Raw genomic sequence first — 21121 nt, forward strand, 5'->3', positions numbered from 1 at the left:
GGCGAAATTGCCAAGCAGCTTGGTGAAAAAAGGTCCACTGTTGGAGCAATCATTAAAAAATGGAAGAAGCTAAACATGACGGTCAATCTCAATCGGAGTGGAACCCCATGCAAGATATCACCTCGTGGGGTCTTAATGATGCTAAGAAAGGTGAGGAATCAGCCCAGGACTACACGGCAAGACTTGGTCAATGACCTGAAAAGAGCTGGGACCACTGTTTCCATGGTTTGAAATCATGTATGGCACGGAAGGTTCCCCTGCTTAAACCAGCACATGTTAAGGCCCGTCTTAAGTTTGCCAATGACCATTTGGATGATCCAGAGGAGTCATGGGAGAAAGTTTTGTGGACAGATGAGACCAAAATTGACCTTTTTGGTCGTAATTAAGTTATGCGTGTTTGGAGGAAGAAGAATGATGCGTACCATCCCAAGAACACCATCCCTACTGTGAAGCATGGGGGTGGTAGCATCATGCTTTGGGGGTGTTTTTCTGCTCATGGGACAGGATGACTGCACTGTATTAAGGAGAGGATGACAGCAGTCATGTATTGTGAGATTTTGGCCAAAAAACCTCCTTCCCTCAGTCAGATCATTGAAGATGATTCGTGTCTGGATCTTCCAACATGACAATGACCCAAAGCACACAGCCAGGAAAACCGAGAAGTGGCTTCGTAAGAACCATATCAAGGTTCTGGAGTGGCCTAGCCAGTCTCCTGATCTAAATCCAATTGAAAATCTTTGGAGGGAGCTGAAAGTCTGTGTTACTCAGCGACAGCCCAGAAACCTGACTGATCTAGAGAAGATCTGTGTGGAGGAGTGGGCCAAAATCCCTCCTGCAGTCTTTGCAAACCTGGTGAAAAACTACAGGAAACGTTTCCATCCATCCATTTTCTACCGCTTATTCCCTTTTGGGGTCGCGGGGGGCGCTGGCGTTTGACTTCTGTAATTGCAAACAAAGGCTACGCTACCAAATATTAATGTTGGTGTTAAAATACATATTTTCAGCTTTATCACACAAATAAATTCTTAAAAAATCATAGATTGTGATTTCTGGATTTTTCTTTTTAGGTTATCTCTCATACAGTCGACATGCACCTACCGTGAACATTTCAGTCCCCTCCATGATTTCTAAGTGGGAGAACTTGCAAAATAGCAGGGTGTTCAAATACTTATTTTATTCACTGTACATATACATATATACCCACATATATGCATTACATATACAAACCCTGTTTCCATATGAGTTGGGATATTGTGTTAGATGTAAATATAAACGGAATAGAATGATTTGTGAATCCTTTTCAACCCATATTCAATTGAATGCACTACAAAGACAAGATATTTGATGTTCAAACTCAAAAACTTTTTTTCTTTTTTTTTTTAAATAATAATTAACTTAGAATTTCATAACTGCAACACGTGCCAAAGTTTTTGGGAACGGGCATGTTCACCACTGTGTTACATCACCTTTTCTTTTAACAACACTCAATAAATGTTTGGGAACTGAGGAAACTAATTGTTGTAGCTTTGAAAGTGGAATTCTTTCCCATTCTTGTTTTATGTAGAGCTTCAGTCGTTTAACAGTCCGGGGTCTCTGCTGTCATATTTTACGCTTCATAATGCGCCAAACATTTTCGATGAGAGACAGGTCTGGACAGCAGGCGGGCCAGGAAAGTACCCGCACTCTTTTTTTACGAAGCCAGGCTGTTGTAACACATGCTGAATGTGGCTTGGCATTGCATTGCTGGAATAAGCAGGAGCGTCCATGAAAAGATGGCGCTTAGATGACAACATATGTTGTTTCTAAAACTGTATGTACCTTTCAGCATTAATGGTACCTTCACAGATGTGTAAATTACCCATGCCTTGGGCACCAATGCACCCCCATACCATCACAGATGTTGGCTTTTGAACTTTGCGTCGATAACAGTCTGGATGGTTCCCTTCCCCTTTTGTCCGGATGACACAATGTCGAATATTTTAAAAAACAATTTCAAATGTGGACACGTCAGACCACAGAATACTTTTTCACTTTGCATCAGTCCATCTTAGATGATCTCGGGCCCAGAGAAGCCGGCGGCGTTTCTGGATGTTATTGATAAATGGCTTTCGCTTTGCATAGTGTAGCTTTAACTTGCACTTACAGATGTAGCGACCGACTGTATTTAGTGACAGTGGTTTTCTGAAGTGTTCCTGAGACTATGTGGTGATATATTTTTGAGATTGATGTCGGTTTTTGATACAGTGCCGTCAGAGGGATCGAATGTCACGGTCATTCAATGTTGGTTTTCAGCCATACCGCTTACGTGGAGTGATTTCTCCAGATTCTCTGAACCTTTTGATGATATTATGGACCGTAGATGTTGAAATCCCTAAATTTTCTTGCAATTGTTGCAAGAAAACTGTTTGACTATTTGCTCACTCAGTTGTGGACAAAGGGGTGTAACTCGCCCCATCCTTTCTTGTGAAAGACTGAGCATCTTTTGGGAAGCTGTTTTTATACCCAATCATGGGACCCACCTGTTCCCGGTTAGCCTGCACACCTGTGGGATGTCCCAAATAAGTGTTTGATGAGCATCCCTCAACTTTATCAGTATTTAGTGCCACCTTCTTTGTCACGTGTTGCTGGCATCAAATTCTAAAGTTAATGATTATTTGCAAAAAATATATATATTTGAACATCAAATATGTTGTCTTTGTAGCATATTCAACTGAATATGGGTTGAAAATCATTGTATTCCGTTTATATTTACATCTAACACAATTTAACCAACTCATATGGAGAACATATTCTACAGAACAAACAGGAGCTAACACACTTTTAGATTGAAATGTAGACTGGGACGTTTATCTTTGACAAATTGCATGTGTACCGTAACTATGCCGATTGTGACTGCGCAAAAAGAAAACAACCTCTTGATGTTTGAGTTGACTTTTTTTATTGAATAAATGATTTTAAAAGGTAATAACAATGTTTAAAACTACATTATCTTCACATCCATTGCTTACATACTCAAGATAACCCATTGATATATGTATTTTTTTTTTTAGATATTTTCATCCTCACCCTAACTCATTTGCATTTTTTTTTTTGTTTTTATGTATTTTCTTTTGTGTATACCTAACTTCTTTTATGTTGGGGGTCTTACAGAATGAACAAAATGCCCATTTCAAGTCTTGTCTCACCAACAGCAATTCAGGGAGGAAGGTTCTACTTCTACAGGGGTGGGATTTGCGCTTTCCCGATTCATATTTATCCATCAACATGTTCAAGTTACCAAAGCAGAATCAAACAAGTCAAAAAGAAAAAAAAAGGAAAAAAGTTGGTATGGGGAGTTACACCAGGCAAACCCCTGCCCGTCAGGCCACTGCAACTGAAAAAAATAATTGTGTACAGCGACATATTCTCATAGAAGTCGGTGTCTGCAAAATTCAGAACATAGAAAACCACTAAAATAATTCAGAAACAAGATTCGAAATATTCTTTTGGAAAGAATTTATGACGTACAAAAACAGTCCTTTTTATCTTCTGTAATAAAAAAGTATTGAACACAAGTTTATTGTAGATCTTATTTCATTTGTCATGATTATTATTATTTTTTTATTCGTTTTTATTTTTACTATTCATCTATCAGTGCGATTGTACACCAGTGCAGCTACTGGGTCCAGAGTAACGAAAACAGGCTTTTCATCTTTAATGGCATAAAAAATAAGAAAAAAAATCCCATCTTTTATACAAAGAATAACTGCTGGTTTTCTGGGAAAAAATATAAACCCATAAAGCTACGAGGCACACAATGGGATTTTTTTTTTGTGTGAGGGTGTGTGTATGTGTGAATTAGAGCAATAATAACGAGAAACAAAATAAGATGCAACCTTTTTTAAAACCATCCTTGATGCCATGAACGGCTTCAGGTGAGATTTTTCATTGAAAAATTGGGTTGCTCGATAAACCGACGCACAAACATTAAGGTTTTAGTCGACTGCGTTGGAAGGACAGGAAATCGGGCCAGAAGAGCAGCAAGTTGGGACACAGCCGCTCAGTATCTTTGGTTCAGTCAAACACGACAAGTCCACGCCAGCTGAGTACGAGAAATGGCCGTGCGAGGAAGTGCTGAGGCTGAACTACGAGCCTTCTTCCCCCTTATTGACGCTTAACTGCTACGACAAACGAGAAACAAGTCCAAATCTCCCATGAGGTATCGCTGCTGTGATAGGGGGAACAATTCTAAGGGCCCACACTGGCCCAAACAGTCAATGACTTAGGTAGAATGATTCTCAAACTAAGGTAGGGCTCCATCTAGTGGTACGGCAAAGAGTCGCCTAATTTTATTTTAAGTAGATTCAGTGTTACTGTTCAAACTGTGTGTCATGTCAGTGGCCAAAAATATCAAATACACTTAACTAAAACGTCTGCCTTGTTTTAAATGAATACATAGGCCTACTACGCAACTGTATTATAATATTTGTCTTTATGGTGGTACTTCGAGAGCAACGAGTTTTCTGTGGTGGTACTTGGTGAAAACTTTTGGAGAACCACTGGGATAGAGGCCCATTACGATATTCTTTCAGGCGGCTCAGAATTCCAGGCAACTGCCCTGCATCGGTACACACCAACGCGTCGCCATTTCACACCTCGTCAGGTATTTGGCATAGGCTGGATGAGTCTTGTTTTTTAAAGGAAAATCCGATCCGACCTATGGAGAGGGGCAAACGACCGATGACACCTGGACAGACAAGGCCGTGCGAGTGTGGTTAAAGTTCACGCCTGACTTCCTGTCCTTTCAAACATGCACGGGCAAACACAGAACAGATCTGCATATATCAAAGAGTCAAAAAAGGTAACACACATAAGATTCTCTCGGAATATATCGGGATTGGTAACAGTACATTCCGTAGCCCGTTGGGACATGTCTTCATTACACGTGAAGGAATATCCGTTTTCCCATAGGGAACTCACCACAATGGATTTGATGACAGCTGGGGAGGGGAGGGGGGCTACGTTTTTTTTGTTTTCCTTCAGTGATAAAAATGTGCTGCGTTTCGCAGCAATATACAAAAGAGAAAACCTTACATGTAACATCTTTTTTTTTTTTTTTTTTTAAGTAAGATATGAGTCCGCATGACCAGTCACGGGCCGTGACCACCCCAATATGAGGTCAGATAGCACCATATTTGTCATTTCAATCTCTTAAGAGTGTCCAAGTCATAAATCAAGCATAATAATATATATATGATGGAGAAAACCATAGGTCTCATACTCATAGATGCAATTAGACACATTGCATGTGTACACAAAGACATGTGTGTTCAAGAGCATGGGTCAGTTTGGTTTTGCAGCAGATCAGTTGTGGTTGTGCTGGGATTGAAAATGAAGCGGGAAATGGAAGCTCCGTAAAAAAAACTCCCGGGGTTGGTGGCGTGTCTGCGGTGGTGGAAACGCAGGAACAGAGCATCATCTCGCCGTCAGTTGTTGGTAAAAATCATCTGTTTTAAGGCAACATAACTTGAAAAATGTGGGTTCATTTTGAGTTAGCTGTGGTTAGAAGTGCCAAAAAGCCCTTGACGTTTTTTGCATAAAGAAAAAACTAAAAGGCTGTTACACCCCCTCCCCTCCCCAAAAAAATTTAAAAAATGGAAAGAGAACCTCTCAAAAAAAAAATTCCAGCCAACCAAACGGAAGCTCCGCGAAAACTCGGGCCTTAATTCAGTTGTGTCTCCACACAAAGAACTTCCTACGCAAAAAGAAACTCAAAACACGTATCAAAAAGACGAAGACGTGCGAATGAATACATATATTGCGTTGAATACGCTGGAGGTCACGGCCATCCAAAATACGACGACTTGAGAAATATGGCTTTAAGAAGCTTTCCTGTCACATGACTTCCCTGCCAGTAAACGGAAACAGCATACATGTGGTATCAGGACACCTCCCTAAATCAAATGCTGTTACCCCGTTTTAAAAAACACAAGCCTAAAAATGGCCACGCCTGCTGGGACAACACAACAAATAACACTACTCCATCTTAAATGTCTTGACTATAGGCGGAAGGAAGAATACATACAAAAAAACTAAAAAGGCTGCGAGCTCCAGCAAAAAACAGCCAACAAAAGCTAATCAATGGTATCAATGGAAACTTTTGGAGTATACACAACTCGATACAAAGTTACTACACAAGAGTTTAAGCGCTAAAACAAACTTTTTTTTTTTTTTTGAGAGGAGTCAGAGTAGAGATGACACAGCCTTTGAGAACTGTGGTTGCCCTGCTACATGCTTTACATGAAGTCTGATAGAAAAAGAAAGGGAAAAAAAAATATTCCAAGTAAAATATGGTTGCAAAATAAAAGACTTTCTTTTATCCACATAATTCGGTTACTGAGTGGACTTGATGGTTAAAATGACAAAAACCACAAATAAAAGGGATTTATAAGATATACGTATGCTGCAAAAACCGCACACTCACACTCATTAACAAAAAGGTGGATTCTCTCGCCTTAATCGAGCCCGTTGCCATGTTAACATCATCTTGGGAGACTGCTAGCATGACAACGGAAACTATCATCATAAAATGGTACAGTAGTAGAAATAGCTAGACCAGGAGGGGGCGGGCTCTCCTGGGAAAAGGTCAGCAGAGAGGTCCAATGATTGGTCATGCGGCTCGCTGTCAGGAATAATGGTTGTAGGGTGGAAGAGGGTGCCCGATGCCATTCTGGTAGTGAGGATGCTGGCGGTGGGCTATGTAGTCTGCATAGCCCATTGTCATCTTCTCGCTACGGTACCTAAAACGGGGGGATGGGGAAACAGGTCAGGCCACATCAGATGCTGTTTTTAAAAGGATTTTAAATGCCTCTCTACATTATCTTTTGAAAATATCAGGAAAAAAAAAAACACTCAAATTTTGCAGGATGAAAAACTGGACTGTCTTATGTGGTGCAACTCTGTTGTTTATTGTGCGTTTTTCATTTTGAAGGCCTGAATTTACAGCGACAGGATGTGTTATGCTGATGGGTTGTTTGTTTAGATTAAGTGTCATGCTTTTATTTTGAAGACCTGATTTACACGGCTGTTTGTTTTTTTTGTTTTTAAGAATTGCTCAGGCAGAGAGTAAGCGCGGCTGCTGTTTTCATGAAAGTTAAAAAATAAAAATAAAAAAGAATACAGGTTGGGAAAGTCGCCCGGAAGAAAGAACAGAAACTCTTAACAAATAACAGTCAATTAAAATTTCCAATTCTAAAGTTTAAAAAAATAAATAAAGCAAATTCACTAAATAGGGTTTCTTTGTACTCTCGCTCTGTGACGCTAACTTGTCTCTCTGTTCTTTTGCTCGGTCTCATTTGCTCTGTTTTTCCTTCTTACAATCTCGCGTTGTTCCATGTCACTCACTTTACTTCTCTCCGTCTGTCAGTCTGTGTACTTAAAGTCGGAATGTTTAGCGCCTAAAATATAAGTTTTTTGTGGCCCTACACAATATTTAATTTCTGGCCCCATTTTAGCTTTTGATATATTATTTATTCATTATAAACTATTTAACAACTCACATCTCACCATAAACATTTCATTTAACCTTAATGTGTGAAATATAATTATATCCATGTTTCCCCTTACTTCAATGTGTAAAATAGAGATTAGCGTATTCATGTAGGATTATCATTACTGGATAATAAAAATCACAATACAGCATTGTCATAACTGTTATTCATGGGTTAAACTTACACTGTCTTTAAAAACAAGTGATGCATGTTTCTTACTATAATCAATGGTCCTTGAATTTAATTTAATTGAAAACACAGTTAAGTGCTAAGATATGCAAAAGAGAAAATTTAAACATAACTTTGTCTGATGCTGCTACAAATGTATATTTTTACCTGTGAATGCATAAATATGAGCTTTGCCGACATTAGGACACCCATGTTGATTGAACTTCTATGCTTGGTTTTCCAATACCAGGAGGAATGAACCATTTTTCATTTTAGCAAAAGAGTGTTGTTTTAAACTTTGACAACAAAAATTATGTTACATAAATTTTTTGATGTCTTATTTGATAACAGATGGATTTAAATTGAAGAACAAAATCTAACATTTTTTTTTTTTTTTAAATCCCAGGATATGATCACGTGGTTGTGTCCATAAACAACTGTATAGTATGCCTTGTATGCCTGTATGCCATGGGCCGGCCTTGCCTGGAATGCAGAGATTCAATTGGCTGAATAGTATCATGTAAGATGGCTTAACTTGCATGCACCTTAGAAAGTGAATTTCATGATTCAATAAAACAATATCACTACAAAAGCTGTGCTTGTCAAAGAGAAGCAAACCCAGACACAATTTAAAATACTTAAATATATTTTTAAGTATAGGCCCAGGTTGGTATAGGATGGCATCGGTCCGGACTTAGGCCAGGTGATGGCCATAGCAATGACGCTTAGAGGAAGGATACTTGTGTTACCGGTGAGTCCAGCAATGCCCAAAATACACTTAATGCTATTATATTGGGTGAAGCTAGTCCAAACGTTACTATGTGTGTGTTATTTCATGTCAGGAGGGCTCTAATAATGTTTTTTTTAAAACACACATTTAGATTGTCGTAAGTTTTGTTCCAATACAAACTTTTTTGAATTGGTACCGATACAAATATGTATTTCGATACTTTTAAAATTAAAGGGCACCAAAAATAAATAATTGTTGGCTTTATTTAAACAGAAAATAGTATGATACATTAAACATACGCTTCCTATTGCACTCAAAGAACAATTTGGGAAGATTCAAGTAAAAATTAAAAGCCATGAAACATACTAGGCTTTTCTTATTGCACTGAAAAACTATTTACAATTTTACATCTTAATATAGCCAGCCATAATCGAGGATTAGGTATAACCAGAATAAAAAGCTTTATTGACATTGTATTAAATGTTTCATAATTTATAGTTCCCACTCTTAGTCTGCAAAGAACTGCATTTTTTTTAATTTTGCCTATCATTCACAAACCTTATATAAGACAAGAATGAATATGTTTTGCTTTTTTTATGCATTGTAAAAATTAAATAAATGCGAATAATAGTCAGCTTATAATGGAGCTTATAGAAGTCTCTCTATTGTGCCTAAAATCCCTTAAAAACATCCAAACACCTCTAAATTAGCTGTCAAAGTGTACCAACTTGCATCCTTGTCCTTCTACTACCAGGTGAAAGGCATGATTTGAGTTTATCTCGAACATGCATGCATACAACATTATACATCACAATTTCCAGGTTCTCTATTCAACATGTTCGAAAAGGAGTAGGAAGAAGCAAAGCTTATTTAAGCCTACCCCTTTTTCTTAACATAGCAGTTGATAACACTTTTGTTCACTTCCTATACTCCATAAGTAATACGTTATATTTCATATGGTGAGATAAATAACATTATCTAGAAAATGAACGGATGGATGAAATAAATTCAGAATGTTCATCATGATTTATGATCTACAATAAACTTTCACGAGCAAAGGAAGCACCTTACCCCTTGATGATGTAAACATAGACACACACACACACACACACACACACACACACACACACGAGTGATCACAGCGCCGCTTTAAATAGTTTATCTGGTTGGCGCTAAAATAATAATATCACTAATAGTTGGTTAATATTCAAGTCACGAAATGTAAATGGAGTGTTGTTGGCGGTGTTTGAATGTTTTTTTTTATTGTGTTTTATGGGCAAAATAGAGGACCTGCCATTGGCTCCGCTTTAAGCGGACATATTTTTATAAGCTAGAATGAATTTTAAAAATCCATCCGTGTTCATGTCATTCATAATGTTTTTGGATGATAAGCAACATTTTTAAAATAGTGCAGTTCCCCTTTAAGACAAATAAAATAATGTGTAAATACTAAAAACAATACTGGCTAAAACTACAGATAAGACATGTAGCGGGTTAAACACACATTACTAAAAGTGAACTGCACTTTTTGGGGGGAATTTTTACTACCAGTCACGTCTCTTTTTTTAGGCACTCTAATTTGTAATAGACAGCAAGAACGAAGTGGCTACCAGTGAAGCTAACCAGAGTCTTCTATGGCGCCGAAAAAAGCCTTCTAAAAATCATCCAAAAAAACACCACTCCACACGCTAACATTAAGGAACTACTTTTAGCGGCACCGTGTCACAGAGCGCTAACTATCTTATGTTGCCATTGACATACTGAGCTCCTACTGCATTGCTTTTAAATTGATAAATTACATTCTAGATTATAAATGATGCCTCTACTTGTATAGTAAAAAGTTTTTGCCACAAACCTAGAAGTTGGTCCAATGTGTCATTCCACTTAATCCTAGTGATGGGGGAAAGACACTCATTTAAGGCCTTTTTTTTTTTTTTTAACCCAGGTGAGGATTATGAATAGTTCTTAATCTAGACAACAATATATGAACATCCCATTAGAAAGCATGCCACTGAGAGCAGACAGTCCACAGTAAGTGATTGTTTTGTTATGTAGTTTGTATTTCTTGTTTAGCACTTAGCCATAGGGCACATGATGCTAGATCTGCTTATCACTCAGCTTCTAAAAATTGGAGCACAACCTCAGTTTATTCAGCTATTCTTCTTTCTCATGAAGCCTGCCATGATTAGTAGTAGATGTTGAAGGTTATAGCGAACGGTGTGATGCGTCTGTAAAAGGTATGTGCCGCTGTATGCTGAAAATTACCAAAATATGTAAGTATTTCATGTTATTATTAATGTGCCTGTTACTACATTATATACAGTATATATTTACAGCACGTATATACAATTTTGAAGTAGGTTTTCGGATGTTTTTTGAGTGATTAGCTGGCGGAATAGTGTGGATTCCATTACCTCCATTGTTAGCTGACTTTTGCTAGTCTTTTACAAGTTACAATGCATTAAACAAAATGTGTCTCTTAGACAAGGATTGTGAATGATAAGCAAGATTTTTTTTAAAGTGCATTTCCCCTTTTAAAAAGTGCAGATTGTAAGAATTTGTTAAGAAATTCAGTCGTTTCACTTGCATTAGTTTTGACTTTGCTAATAATTGGCAACGGGCAAACCTGCTCTTTGGGGCATCTAACTTATCATATGCACAACAGGGGGAGCTAGTTAACTACATTACCTGTCTGTCTTTAAACCCCTCATGCAGGTTTGGATGCTTGTCCTTAAAATATTTACCTAAGTTTAAAGTATTGCTGCCAAACCAAGTATTGTATTTTTCAAAAGGAGTACCTCATTTAATTCTATGTGATTTATTAATAATCAGACTTCACAGAGATTTGTTTAATGAAGTCATTTATTAGTTATAATGTTGATGATAATGGTTTATAGTTTTTGTAAACCAAAAATTTAAATACATTTTCCTTTCGAGGTTTTCATAAAACTATTAAGCCATAATTGTCAATCATCAAAATTATATCAAAATAAATCTTGAAATATATTGACTTGCAAGTTATGAGCTAATATTATTTATTTGTTTCACCTTGTAAACCTAATTGCTGGTAAAAAAAAAAACCTTTGCACAATATTCTAATTTACTGAGTTTCATCTGTAACATTGTCGAGGATGATCGCTACATGGTAGTCAGGTGTTTTTTTTTATAAGGAAATTATCCCAAAATGATTGAATACCTTACCAACTTTATGTGAATGTAAAGCACTTTACCATCCACATCATAAACAAGAAAAAAAGGAATTTCAATGGGTCATGTGTACGTTCTCAGCAGTGGTGTGCCTAATATTGTGGCTTAAGTACCATTGTGTGTATGCTGTATGAGTAAATTTAACCACGTGAGCTTACCTGGTTAACTTAATGGTCTTCCTGAAATCATTTGTGATGGGGGCTTTGTAACCTCCCTTTCGTAGTAAGGAATCTATGGTTTGAATGTGGTCCCAACCTACAGAAGACAGATGGAGTTTACCAATGATTAAGATCCACGCAACAATACATTGGCAGGTATTCATTTAGAGTACATGTCAGGGTGCTTTTACACAGTCATCAGCTGTCAGGTGTGAACACAACAATCAAACTAATGCGCTGACCAAATCAACCATTCTGTGGCCAGAGTGACAGATTTTATTCATTAGACCAAAGGTGTCCAAAGTGCGTCCTGAGGGTCATTTGCAGCCCGCAGCTAATTTGACGCCCTGTGGCACCTTCAAAAAATACAATTACAAAAAAACAAAACGTAAGTGAAATAAAAGAGCAAACCGATGTAATGTAACAAGAAAAAGCTTAAATTAGGACACTTATAAAAGCTGCGATGCAGGCTGTTTTTCCTTACAACTGTCATTGCTCAAAAAATAATAATGAATCAAAATCATCGTTGAGATGAATTAGTTTCATTTTGAAGGCTCCAATTACTTCACATCAAATACTGCACTTTGAATTTTTTCTGGGGTAAAAATAATGCATAGTTTGTGTGTTGGCCTTATAAAAACTACTGTTTTCTTTGACAAAGGACAGGTAACGTGCCTTTTTTTTTTAATTATAAAAAACAATTGACAGATAGTTTTGTAATAAAGTCAGGGAAAAAAACTCAAATGTGTCAAAGGAAATGGCTCTTAAAAGTATCACTTCCATCCATTTGTAGAATACAATCGGACTGCTTGTGTCTGCAACAATCACTTTGTAAAATGTTTTAACATTTGATTTGTTTGAGAATTTTTTTTTGATGCAATCAGATTTATTCTGTACATTAATTGTAGATGAAACAACTAGACTATTCAACTTAAAACAAATGTATCCTTTTTCCCATTAGCGTCATGATCACAGCAGTACAGCACTTATGTCAATCAAATACAAACCCTGTTTCCATTTGAGTTGGGAAATTGTGTTAGATGTAAATATAAACGGAATACAATGATTTGTAAATCATTATCAACCCATATTCAGTTGAATATGCTACAAAGAGAACATATTTGATGTTCAAACTGATAAGCATTTTTTTTTTTTGCAAATAATCATTAAATTCAGATCCTTTAGGGTCCCTGAGACCTTTAAAGGGGCCCTATAGGAGGGGTGCATATGACGTCACATCCGTTTTTCTTCTTTGCGGCTTAATTCATACGATGGTCAAGCGTAGCCTAGCATTACAAGTGAGAGTGTGTGCAGAAAATGTCGTGTTGCTGTCCTGTTCTTCAGTGTTCCAGTCGTTCAAATAGAGAAATTTCCTAGAGTCCCGAAATAATTGGTTCATAAAGGTAATAAAGTCAGGGAAAAAAACTCAAGTGTGTCAAAAGAAATGGCTCTTAAAAGTATCCCTTCTGTCCTTTTGTAGAATACAATCGGACTGCTTGTGTCTGCAACAATCACTTTGTAAAATGTTTTAACATTTGATTTGTTTGAGAATTTTTTTTGATGCAATCAGTTTTATTCTGTACTATATTAATATTGTAAGAAAAGGACAATACATGGCATTAGTTTGTGTTCTTCTGTGGTTGCTATGCCTAAGTATTACTACGAAGACCTGATTGTGCAAATAAACTGTCATGTTTGGTCTGAGTAATAAATATTGTGATTGTTGGTCCAATCCATCATATTTTAGTTGTCGATTTTCATACCAGAAACTAAAAGTTTTGTTGTTGATGTGAAGGAAAGCCAAGTGCTTATTTCGACATGAATGACCACATTAATAGCGTCTTTGGTGATATTCATCAGCATCAATAAAATATCCTTAATAGTATTAATGAACCAAATGAAAAAATCTCTTGTAGGCTCAACAGCACTGAATCTTGATATGGCTAGCAAACTTTGCTGAACAACAGGGACATCTATAGCTAAATAATGACACAAAATATGAACATTACACCATAAAAACAACTGCAGACATTAATTGTAGATGAGACAACTAGACTACTCAACTTAAACAAATGTATCCTTTTTCCCATTAGCGTAATGATCACAGCAGTACAGCACTTGTTATGTCAATCAAATACAAACCCCGTTTCCTTGAGTTGGGAAATTGTGTTACATGTAAATATAAACAGAATACAATGATTTGCAAATCATTTTCAACCCATATTCAGTTGTATATTCTACAAAGACAACATATTTGATGTTCAAATTGCTAAATATATATATATTTTTGCAAATAATCATTAACTTTAGAATTTGATGCCAGCAACACGTGACCAAGAAGTTGGGAAAGGTGGCAATAAATACTGATAAAGTTGAGAAATTCCCATCAAACATATTTGGAACATACCACAGGTGTGCAGGCTAATTGGGAACAGATGGGTGCCATGATTGGGTATAAAAGCAGCTTCCATGAAATGCTAAGTAATTCACAAACAAGGAATGGGGCGAGGGTCACCAATTTGTAAGCAATTTGTCGAACAGTTTTAGAACAACATTTCTCAACGAGCTATTGCAAGGAATTTAGGGAGTTTACCATCTACGGTCCGTAAAATCATCAAAAGGTTCAGATCTGGAGGAATCACTGCACGTAAGCGATGATATTACGGACCTTGGATCCCTCAGGCGGTACTGCATCAAAAAAATACATCAGTGTGTAAAGGATATCACCACATGGGATCAGGAACACTTCATAAAACCACTGCCAGTAACTACAGTTGGTTGCTACATCTGTAAGTGCAAGTTAAAACTCTGCTATGCAAGCAAAACCCATTCATCAACAACAACAATGAAACGCCGCTGGCTTCGCTGGGCTCGAGCTCATCTAAGATGGAATGATGCAGAGTGGAAAGGTGTTCTGTGGTCTGACGAGTCCACATTTCAAATTATATTTGGAAACCGTAAACGTGGTGTCCTCCGGAACAAAGAGGAAAATAACTATCCGGATTGTTATAGGCGTGAAGTTCAAAAGCCAGCGTCTGTGATGGTATGGGAGTGTATTAGTGCCCAAGACATGGGTAACTTACACATCTGTGAAGGCACCATTAATGCTGAATGGTCCATTCAGGTTTTGGAGCAACATATGTTGTCACCCAAGCAACGTTATCATGAACGTCCATGCTTATTTCAGCAAGACGATGCCAAGCCACGTGTTACAACAGCGTAGTTTCTTAGTGAAAGAGTGCGGGTACGTTCCTGGCCCGCCTGCAGTCCAGACCTGTCTCCCATCGAAAATGTGTGGCGCATTATGAATCGTAAAATACGACAGCGGAGACCCCGGACTGTTGAACGACTGAAGCTCTACATAAAACAACAATGGGAAAGAATTCCACTTTCAAAGCTTCAACAATTAGTTTCCTCAGTTCCCAAACGTTTCAGTGTTATTAAAAGAAAAGGTGATGTAATACAGTGGTGAACATGCCCTTTCTCAACTACTTTGGCACATGTTGCAGCCATGAAATTCTAAGTTAATTATTATTTGCAAAAAAAATATTTTTTATGAGTTTGAACATCAAATATGTTGTCTTTGTAGTGCATTCAACTGAATATGGGTTGAAAAGGATTTGCAAATCATTGTATTCAGTTTATATTTACATCTAACACAATTTCCCAACTCATATGGAAATGGGGTTTGTACGTTACTTACTGATGCACTAATAAACTTTGTCTTTCACTAATTAATGCTTAATTTGTAGACCCCTTAGATGTAAAGACATGATGTGCATCCAATATTTTCTTCTCTATATACTGTTAGTGTCGAATGAAGTTAAATTGTGGCGAACAGTAACGTCATGGTGGTTTAAATCCTAAAAAAAATATATTTCTTAAAAATGTATGGATCCCATTCCATTTTAAATATTGTTTCATGATGGCTTATATATTTGCCTCTAAACATTTCAAAATACGACCAAATCTCCACGGATTTAGGTGAATAAACAGCAGCCTAAAGAGAACCTAGACCAGGGGTGCCCATTACGTCAATTGCTAGCTACCGGTCGATCACAGAGTGTTTCCATTTTGGGGTTTACCGGAAACCCCCATATACTGATCAATACCTACTTTTTGTCTCACACCACCAACTGGAACACAAACTGGGTGTTATCAGAGCTGATAATGTTCCTACCAGCTACAGGCCAAAGAGAAAGAGCATAGGCATTTGAGGGAAGCCCTCAAAACCTGTGGTCATCCCAGCGGGTCGTTTGTGAAAAGTGCATCAAGTTCCAGGATTAAGAAGAACAAAGTTGATGACGAGGAAAATGGTGACAGATGCAAAAATATTGTCATTCCATGTGTATCAGGTCTGACAAACTCAGAACAAATTTTAACCAACACAACATCCTAGAACACTTCAAACCAGGCTACAGCCTGAGACAGAGACTGGTGCATCCTAAAAACTGGATACCCCACACCTACAAAATTAGATCTCGGAAACAAAACAACCGTTAAGCCAACGCATGGCTCAGCATAGATGGGCAAACTCTTGAGGCCAAGACTCCGCTGTCTACCTATACCTCAGGGAGAAACAGCACTCCTTTGAGAACAAAAATGTACAGATTCTGGACAGGGAGGATGTATGGTACGAAAGAGGAGTGAGGGAAGCCATCAATGGGTTGAAAAACTATCCCTGAACAGAGGTGGTGGTCTGCGACACAACTTGTCACCCACATAAAACACCGTCCGTCAACCATTCCCAAGACTCTGCAATTTAGCTTCCAACAAATATTAGGAGTTAGTCCAGAATGTCATGTGTGCCATTAGTTAACAACTGAATGGAATGCTTACACGGGGGATTCTGACTATTTTGGACTGGTAATAGTGGATCCACAGCGATCGTTCTGCCACACGATTCCTCAATGCTAACGAGGGGAATTCACACTTCCAACGACTGTCGTTGGCTTTGACAGTTAGGATTGACCGTTTGCATTAAAACAGTTGTTTTTCTCACTACGATAGGGCGAAACCATCCTGGCCCAGGCACAACCTACTGTTTTTTGAAGATTTTGGCACAAGCCGCTGGACTAGATTTGACCAATCTATGAGCACAAACTGATGAAGCCTATTTGGATGGGCGGCTAAATGTCTTCAAGGACAAACCAAGTACTCCACTTGTGATCAATTGAATGCCCCGAGATAACAATAACCCGGATGAATGGAGATAAACATAGTAAAAGGTGTGTTGGTCGATCGCCAGCCAGGCATTAATAGAATATTCCTAAAAATTAGCGATCATCAATCTTCACTATAACATCATGTTTGTCACTTGATTGACATTCGCAGGACCCGAGGATCTTGTGAGATGACACTAGTTGCAGCAAGCTCAGTATTAAGAAAAAAACGACTGACAGGAAGGTAAGAAACAATTTTTATTTCAACATACTTTTGCGTCGCACCTGCTGTCAAAGCCCCAAAGACCGACCACACAGTTCCTGTCTTCAAAATAAAAGTGCTGCTTTATCCTGCCTATGCTAACCAAATAAGAAAAAGCTCACGTGCACAAGCTAGTAAGATACAGAGTTTGCCATCAATTTATTTATTGTAAAGTGTATAAAAACAAATATGAAAGCTTGACAATAAAGATGTAAAAAAACAACCACTTCCATGTGGTATTGGACAGAAAGGAGGATTTTTTTTTCTCCTCTACAATGTAAATTTGAAAATGTGAACGTAAGCAGCACTACTGTGAATCCTGTTTGATTTCAATCCATGCATGTCATCAGAATCAGGTAATAAAGCAACTTATATTTGTGTCTTTATGAAAGAAAATCATCTATGTTATGGTTTGAGTTTATTTCCAACAATACATGTATACGTACACATGTATGCATATGCATGTATACATAAATGTATACGTATGCATGTATACGTATACATAAATGTATACGTATGCATGTATACATAAATGTATACGTATACATAAATGTATACCAATACAAAAATGTATACATGTATACATATACATACACATGTATACATACATACATATACACATACATACATATACACGTATACATACATACATACATACACACGTATACATACATACATATACACATGTATACATACATGCATACATACATATATGCATACAAATATACATACATGTATACATACATACATATACACATATACATGTATACATCCATATACATGTGTACATACATACAGTTGTGATCAAAATTATTCAACCCCCACACAATTTCAGGGTTTTAGCAAGTTGGACATGTATTCCCTATTTTGTTTATAGTCATATCAAGTAAAGATGTGTCAAATAAACAAATGCAACTTAAATTGTAACACTGTATTTTACAAAATACCAAAAAAGGAAATTTTTCTTAATATCTCATTGACACAATTATTCAATCCCCTAGTTACATGCATCTTTAGTACTTAGTAGAACATCCTTTGGCAGTAATTACATACTTCAAACGTCATACATAACCGGACACAAGCTTCTTGCAACGATCTACAGGTATTTTAGCCTATTCCTCTTGGGCAAAGCCCTCCAGTTCATTCATATTCTTGGGCTTGCGTGCTGCAACTGCCTTCTTCAAGTCCCACCACAGGTTTTCTATAGGATTTAGGTCTGGCGACTGAAGGCCACTCCAGTGTCTTCCAGCCCTTCTTCTGCAACCACTCTGATGTTGATTTGGAGGTATGCTTGGGATCGTTGTCCTGTTGGAAGGTCCAACGTCTCCCAAGCCTCAGCTTCGTCCCTGACTTCATGACATTTGCAGCTAATATATCCTGGTAGGAAATAGAATTCATAATGCCTTGAACGCGCCTAAGATTCCCAGTACCTAAGGCAGAGAAACAGCCCCAGAGCATGATTGACCCCCCACAATGCTTAACAGTAGGCAAGGTGTTCTCTTTGTAAGCTTAATTTTTTCTCCTCCAGACATAACGTTGATTCATAGGCCCAAAGAGTTCCATTTTTGTCTCATCACTCCATAGAACAATTTCCCAAAACCTTTGGGGTTTGTCCAGATGATTTTTGGCATACTGGAGTCTATTTGTCTTGTGCCTTGTAGACAGAAGTGGGGTGTGCCTGGGAGTTCTGGCATGGAGGCCTTCCTCTCGTAGTGCGCGCCTTATTGTCTGGGACGAAACCTGCATTCCCCCCTTTGCAATGTCCTGTTGTAGTTCCTCAGCTGTTACCCGGGGGTTTTTCACCACCACTGTACGCTTCAAATACCGGACAGCAGTTGCACACAGCATACTCTTTCTACCACGCCCAGGTAGTGTTTCCACTGTGCCTTTAGCTTTAAACTTGCGAATTATGCTCCCAACTGTGTCTCTTGGAATGTGTAATGTCTTTGCTATTTTCTTATAACCACATCCTTTCTTATGAAGAGAAATTACCTCCTCTCTTGACTTCTTTGACCACTCCCTGGACTTCACCATGTTGCAAATACACCATTGACCATCTACAAGAAGCTGAGCGTCAGTCTTTTTCAATCAGTTTAATTGTTGCTCGTTATAGTTCTAATCACATAAGATGTTTTCAACACCTGATTGAAAAGACCTTATTAGAATTCTGTTCTTAAGAGTTATGATCATCAAGGGGTTGAACGATTTTGTCAATGAGATATTATGAGAAATTACACTGTTTGGTATGTTACAAAATATAATGTAATTCAAGTTGCATTTGTCTAATTGACACATCTTTATTTGATATGACTATAAAAAAAATGCGGAATAAATGTCCTACTTGCTAAAACACCAAAATTGTGTGGGGGTTGAATAATTTTGATCACAACTGTACATATACATGTATACATACATATATACATACATATATATACATACGTATACACACGTATAGATACGTATACATGTATACATACGTACGTATACACACGTATACGCACGTATACGCACGTATACGTACGCGTACACGCGTACGTACGCGTACACGCGCACGTACGCATACATGTATACGTACGCATACATGTATACGTACATATACATGTATACGTACATATACATGTATACGTACATATACATGTATACGTACATATACATGTATACGTACATATACATGTATACGTACATATACATGTATACGTACATATACATGTATACGTACATATACATGTATACGTACATATACATGTATATACATATACATGTATACGTACATATACATGTATATACATATACATGTATACGTACATATACATGTATATACATATACATGTATACGTACATATACATGTATACGTACATATACATGTATACGTACATATACATGTATACGTACATATACATGTATATGTACATATACATGTATACGTACATATACATGTATACACATATACATGTATACGTACATATACATGTATACGTACATATACATGTATACGTACATATACATGTATACGTACATATACATACATATACATGTACATGTATACATACATATACATATACATGTATACATACATATACATGTATACATACATATACATATACATGTATACATACATATACATACACCTACTCAGTGGCCTAGTGGTTAGAGTGTCCGCCCTGAGAACAGTAGGTCGTGTAATACCAAAGACTATAAAAATGGGACCAGTTACTCCCTGCTTGGCACTCAGCATTAAGGGTTGGAATAAGGGTTAGAATTGGGGGTTAAATCACCATAAATTACTCCCGGGCGCGGCACCGCTGCTGCCCACTTCTCCCCTCACCTCTCAGGGGGGTGATCAAGGGTGATGGGTCAAATGCAGAGGATAATTTCGCCATATCTAGTATGTGTGTGACAATCATTGGTACTTTAACTTTAATACATGTATACATACATATAAATGTATAAATACATGTATACATACCGTAATTCCTTGAATTGGAGCAGGGCCTATAGTATGCGCCTGCCTTGAATTACTGCCGGGTCAAACTCGCTTCGCTAAATAATTAGCGCATGCTTAGTATTACCGCCTGGTCAAACTCGTGACATCACAAGTGACACTTCCCTGTCATCATTTTCAAAATGGAGGAGGCTGATTTCAATACTGGTAATTTGAAATTGCATTAAGGGAAGAAGATTAAGAGCTATTCAGTAGGATTTAAGGTCCAATCTTACATCACAATCAAATTTTTACTGTATGCCTTTGGTAAGTGCCGGAGTGAGAAGAGGTTTTAAAATAATTAGCACATGCTTACTTTTACTGCATGCCTTTGGTAAGCGCAGGAGTGAGAAGAAGTTTTAAATTAATTAGTGGTTTTAAATTAATTAGCGCCGCGGCGGAAATTTAAGGAAATACGGTATA

General features: G+C 37.5%; 1 protein-coding gene across 6 annotated transcripts in view; it reads right to left on the reverse strand.

Annotated features, from left to right (window-relative positions):
• Window positions 1-2921: 2921 nt before the first annotated feature.
• Window positions 2922-21121, reverse strand: part of ammecr1 (AMMECR nuclear protein 1) — a 61522-nt gene continuing 43322 nt past the window's right edge. For 2 of the 6 annotated variants that reach the window (XR_009806471.1, XR_009806467.1), the window contains exons 7-8: window positions 11793-11889; window positions 6764-6779 (exon numbers count right to left, since the gene is read on the reverse strand). Coding sequence is in view for 1 of the 6 variants with exons in the window: in XM_061897877.1 (XP_061753861.1) it covers window positions 6665-6779; window positions 11793-11889 (212 nt within the window). In the remaining 5 variants the exon portion in view is untranslated. Of the gene's footprint in view, window positions 6780-11789; window positions 11890-21121 lie in introns of those variants that run through there. The other 4 variants (XM_061897877.1, XR_009806470.1, XR_009806468.1 and 1 more) reach the window with 4 other exon arrangements.

Source organism: Nerophis ophidion, linkage group LG04, assembly GCF_033978795.1.
Source record: "Nerophis ophidion isolate RoL-2023_Sa linkage group LG04, RoL_Noph_v1.0, whole genome shotgun sequence".
NCBI lineage: Eukaryota > Metazoa > Chordata > Actinopteri > Syngnathiformes > Syngnathidae > Nerophis > Nerophis ophidion.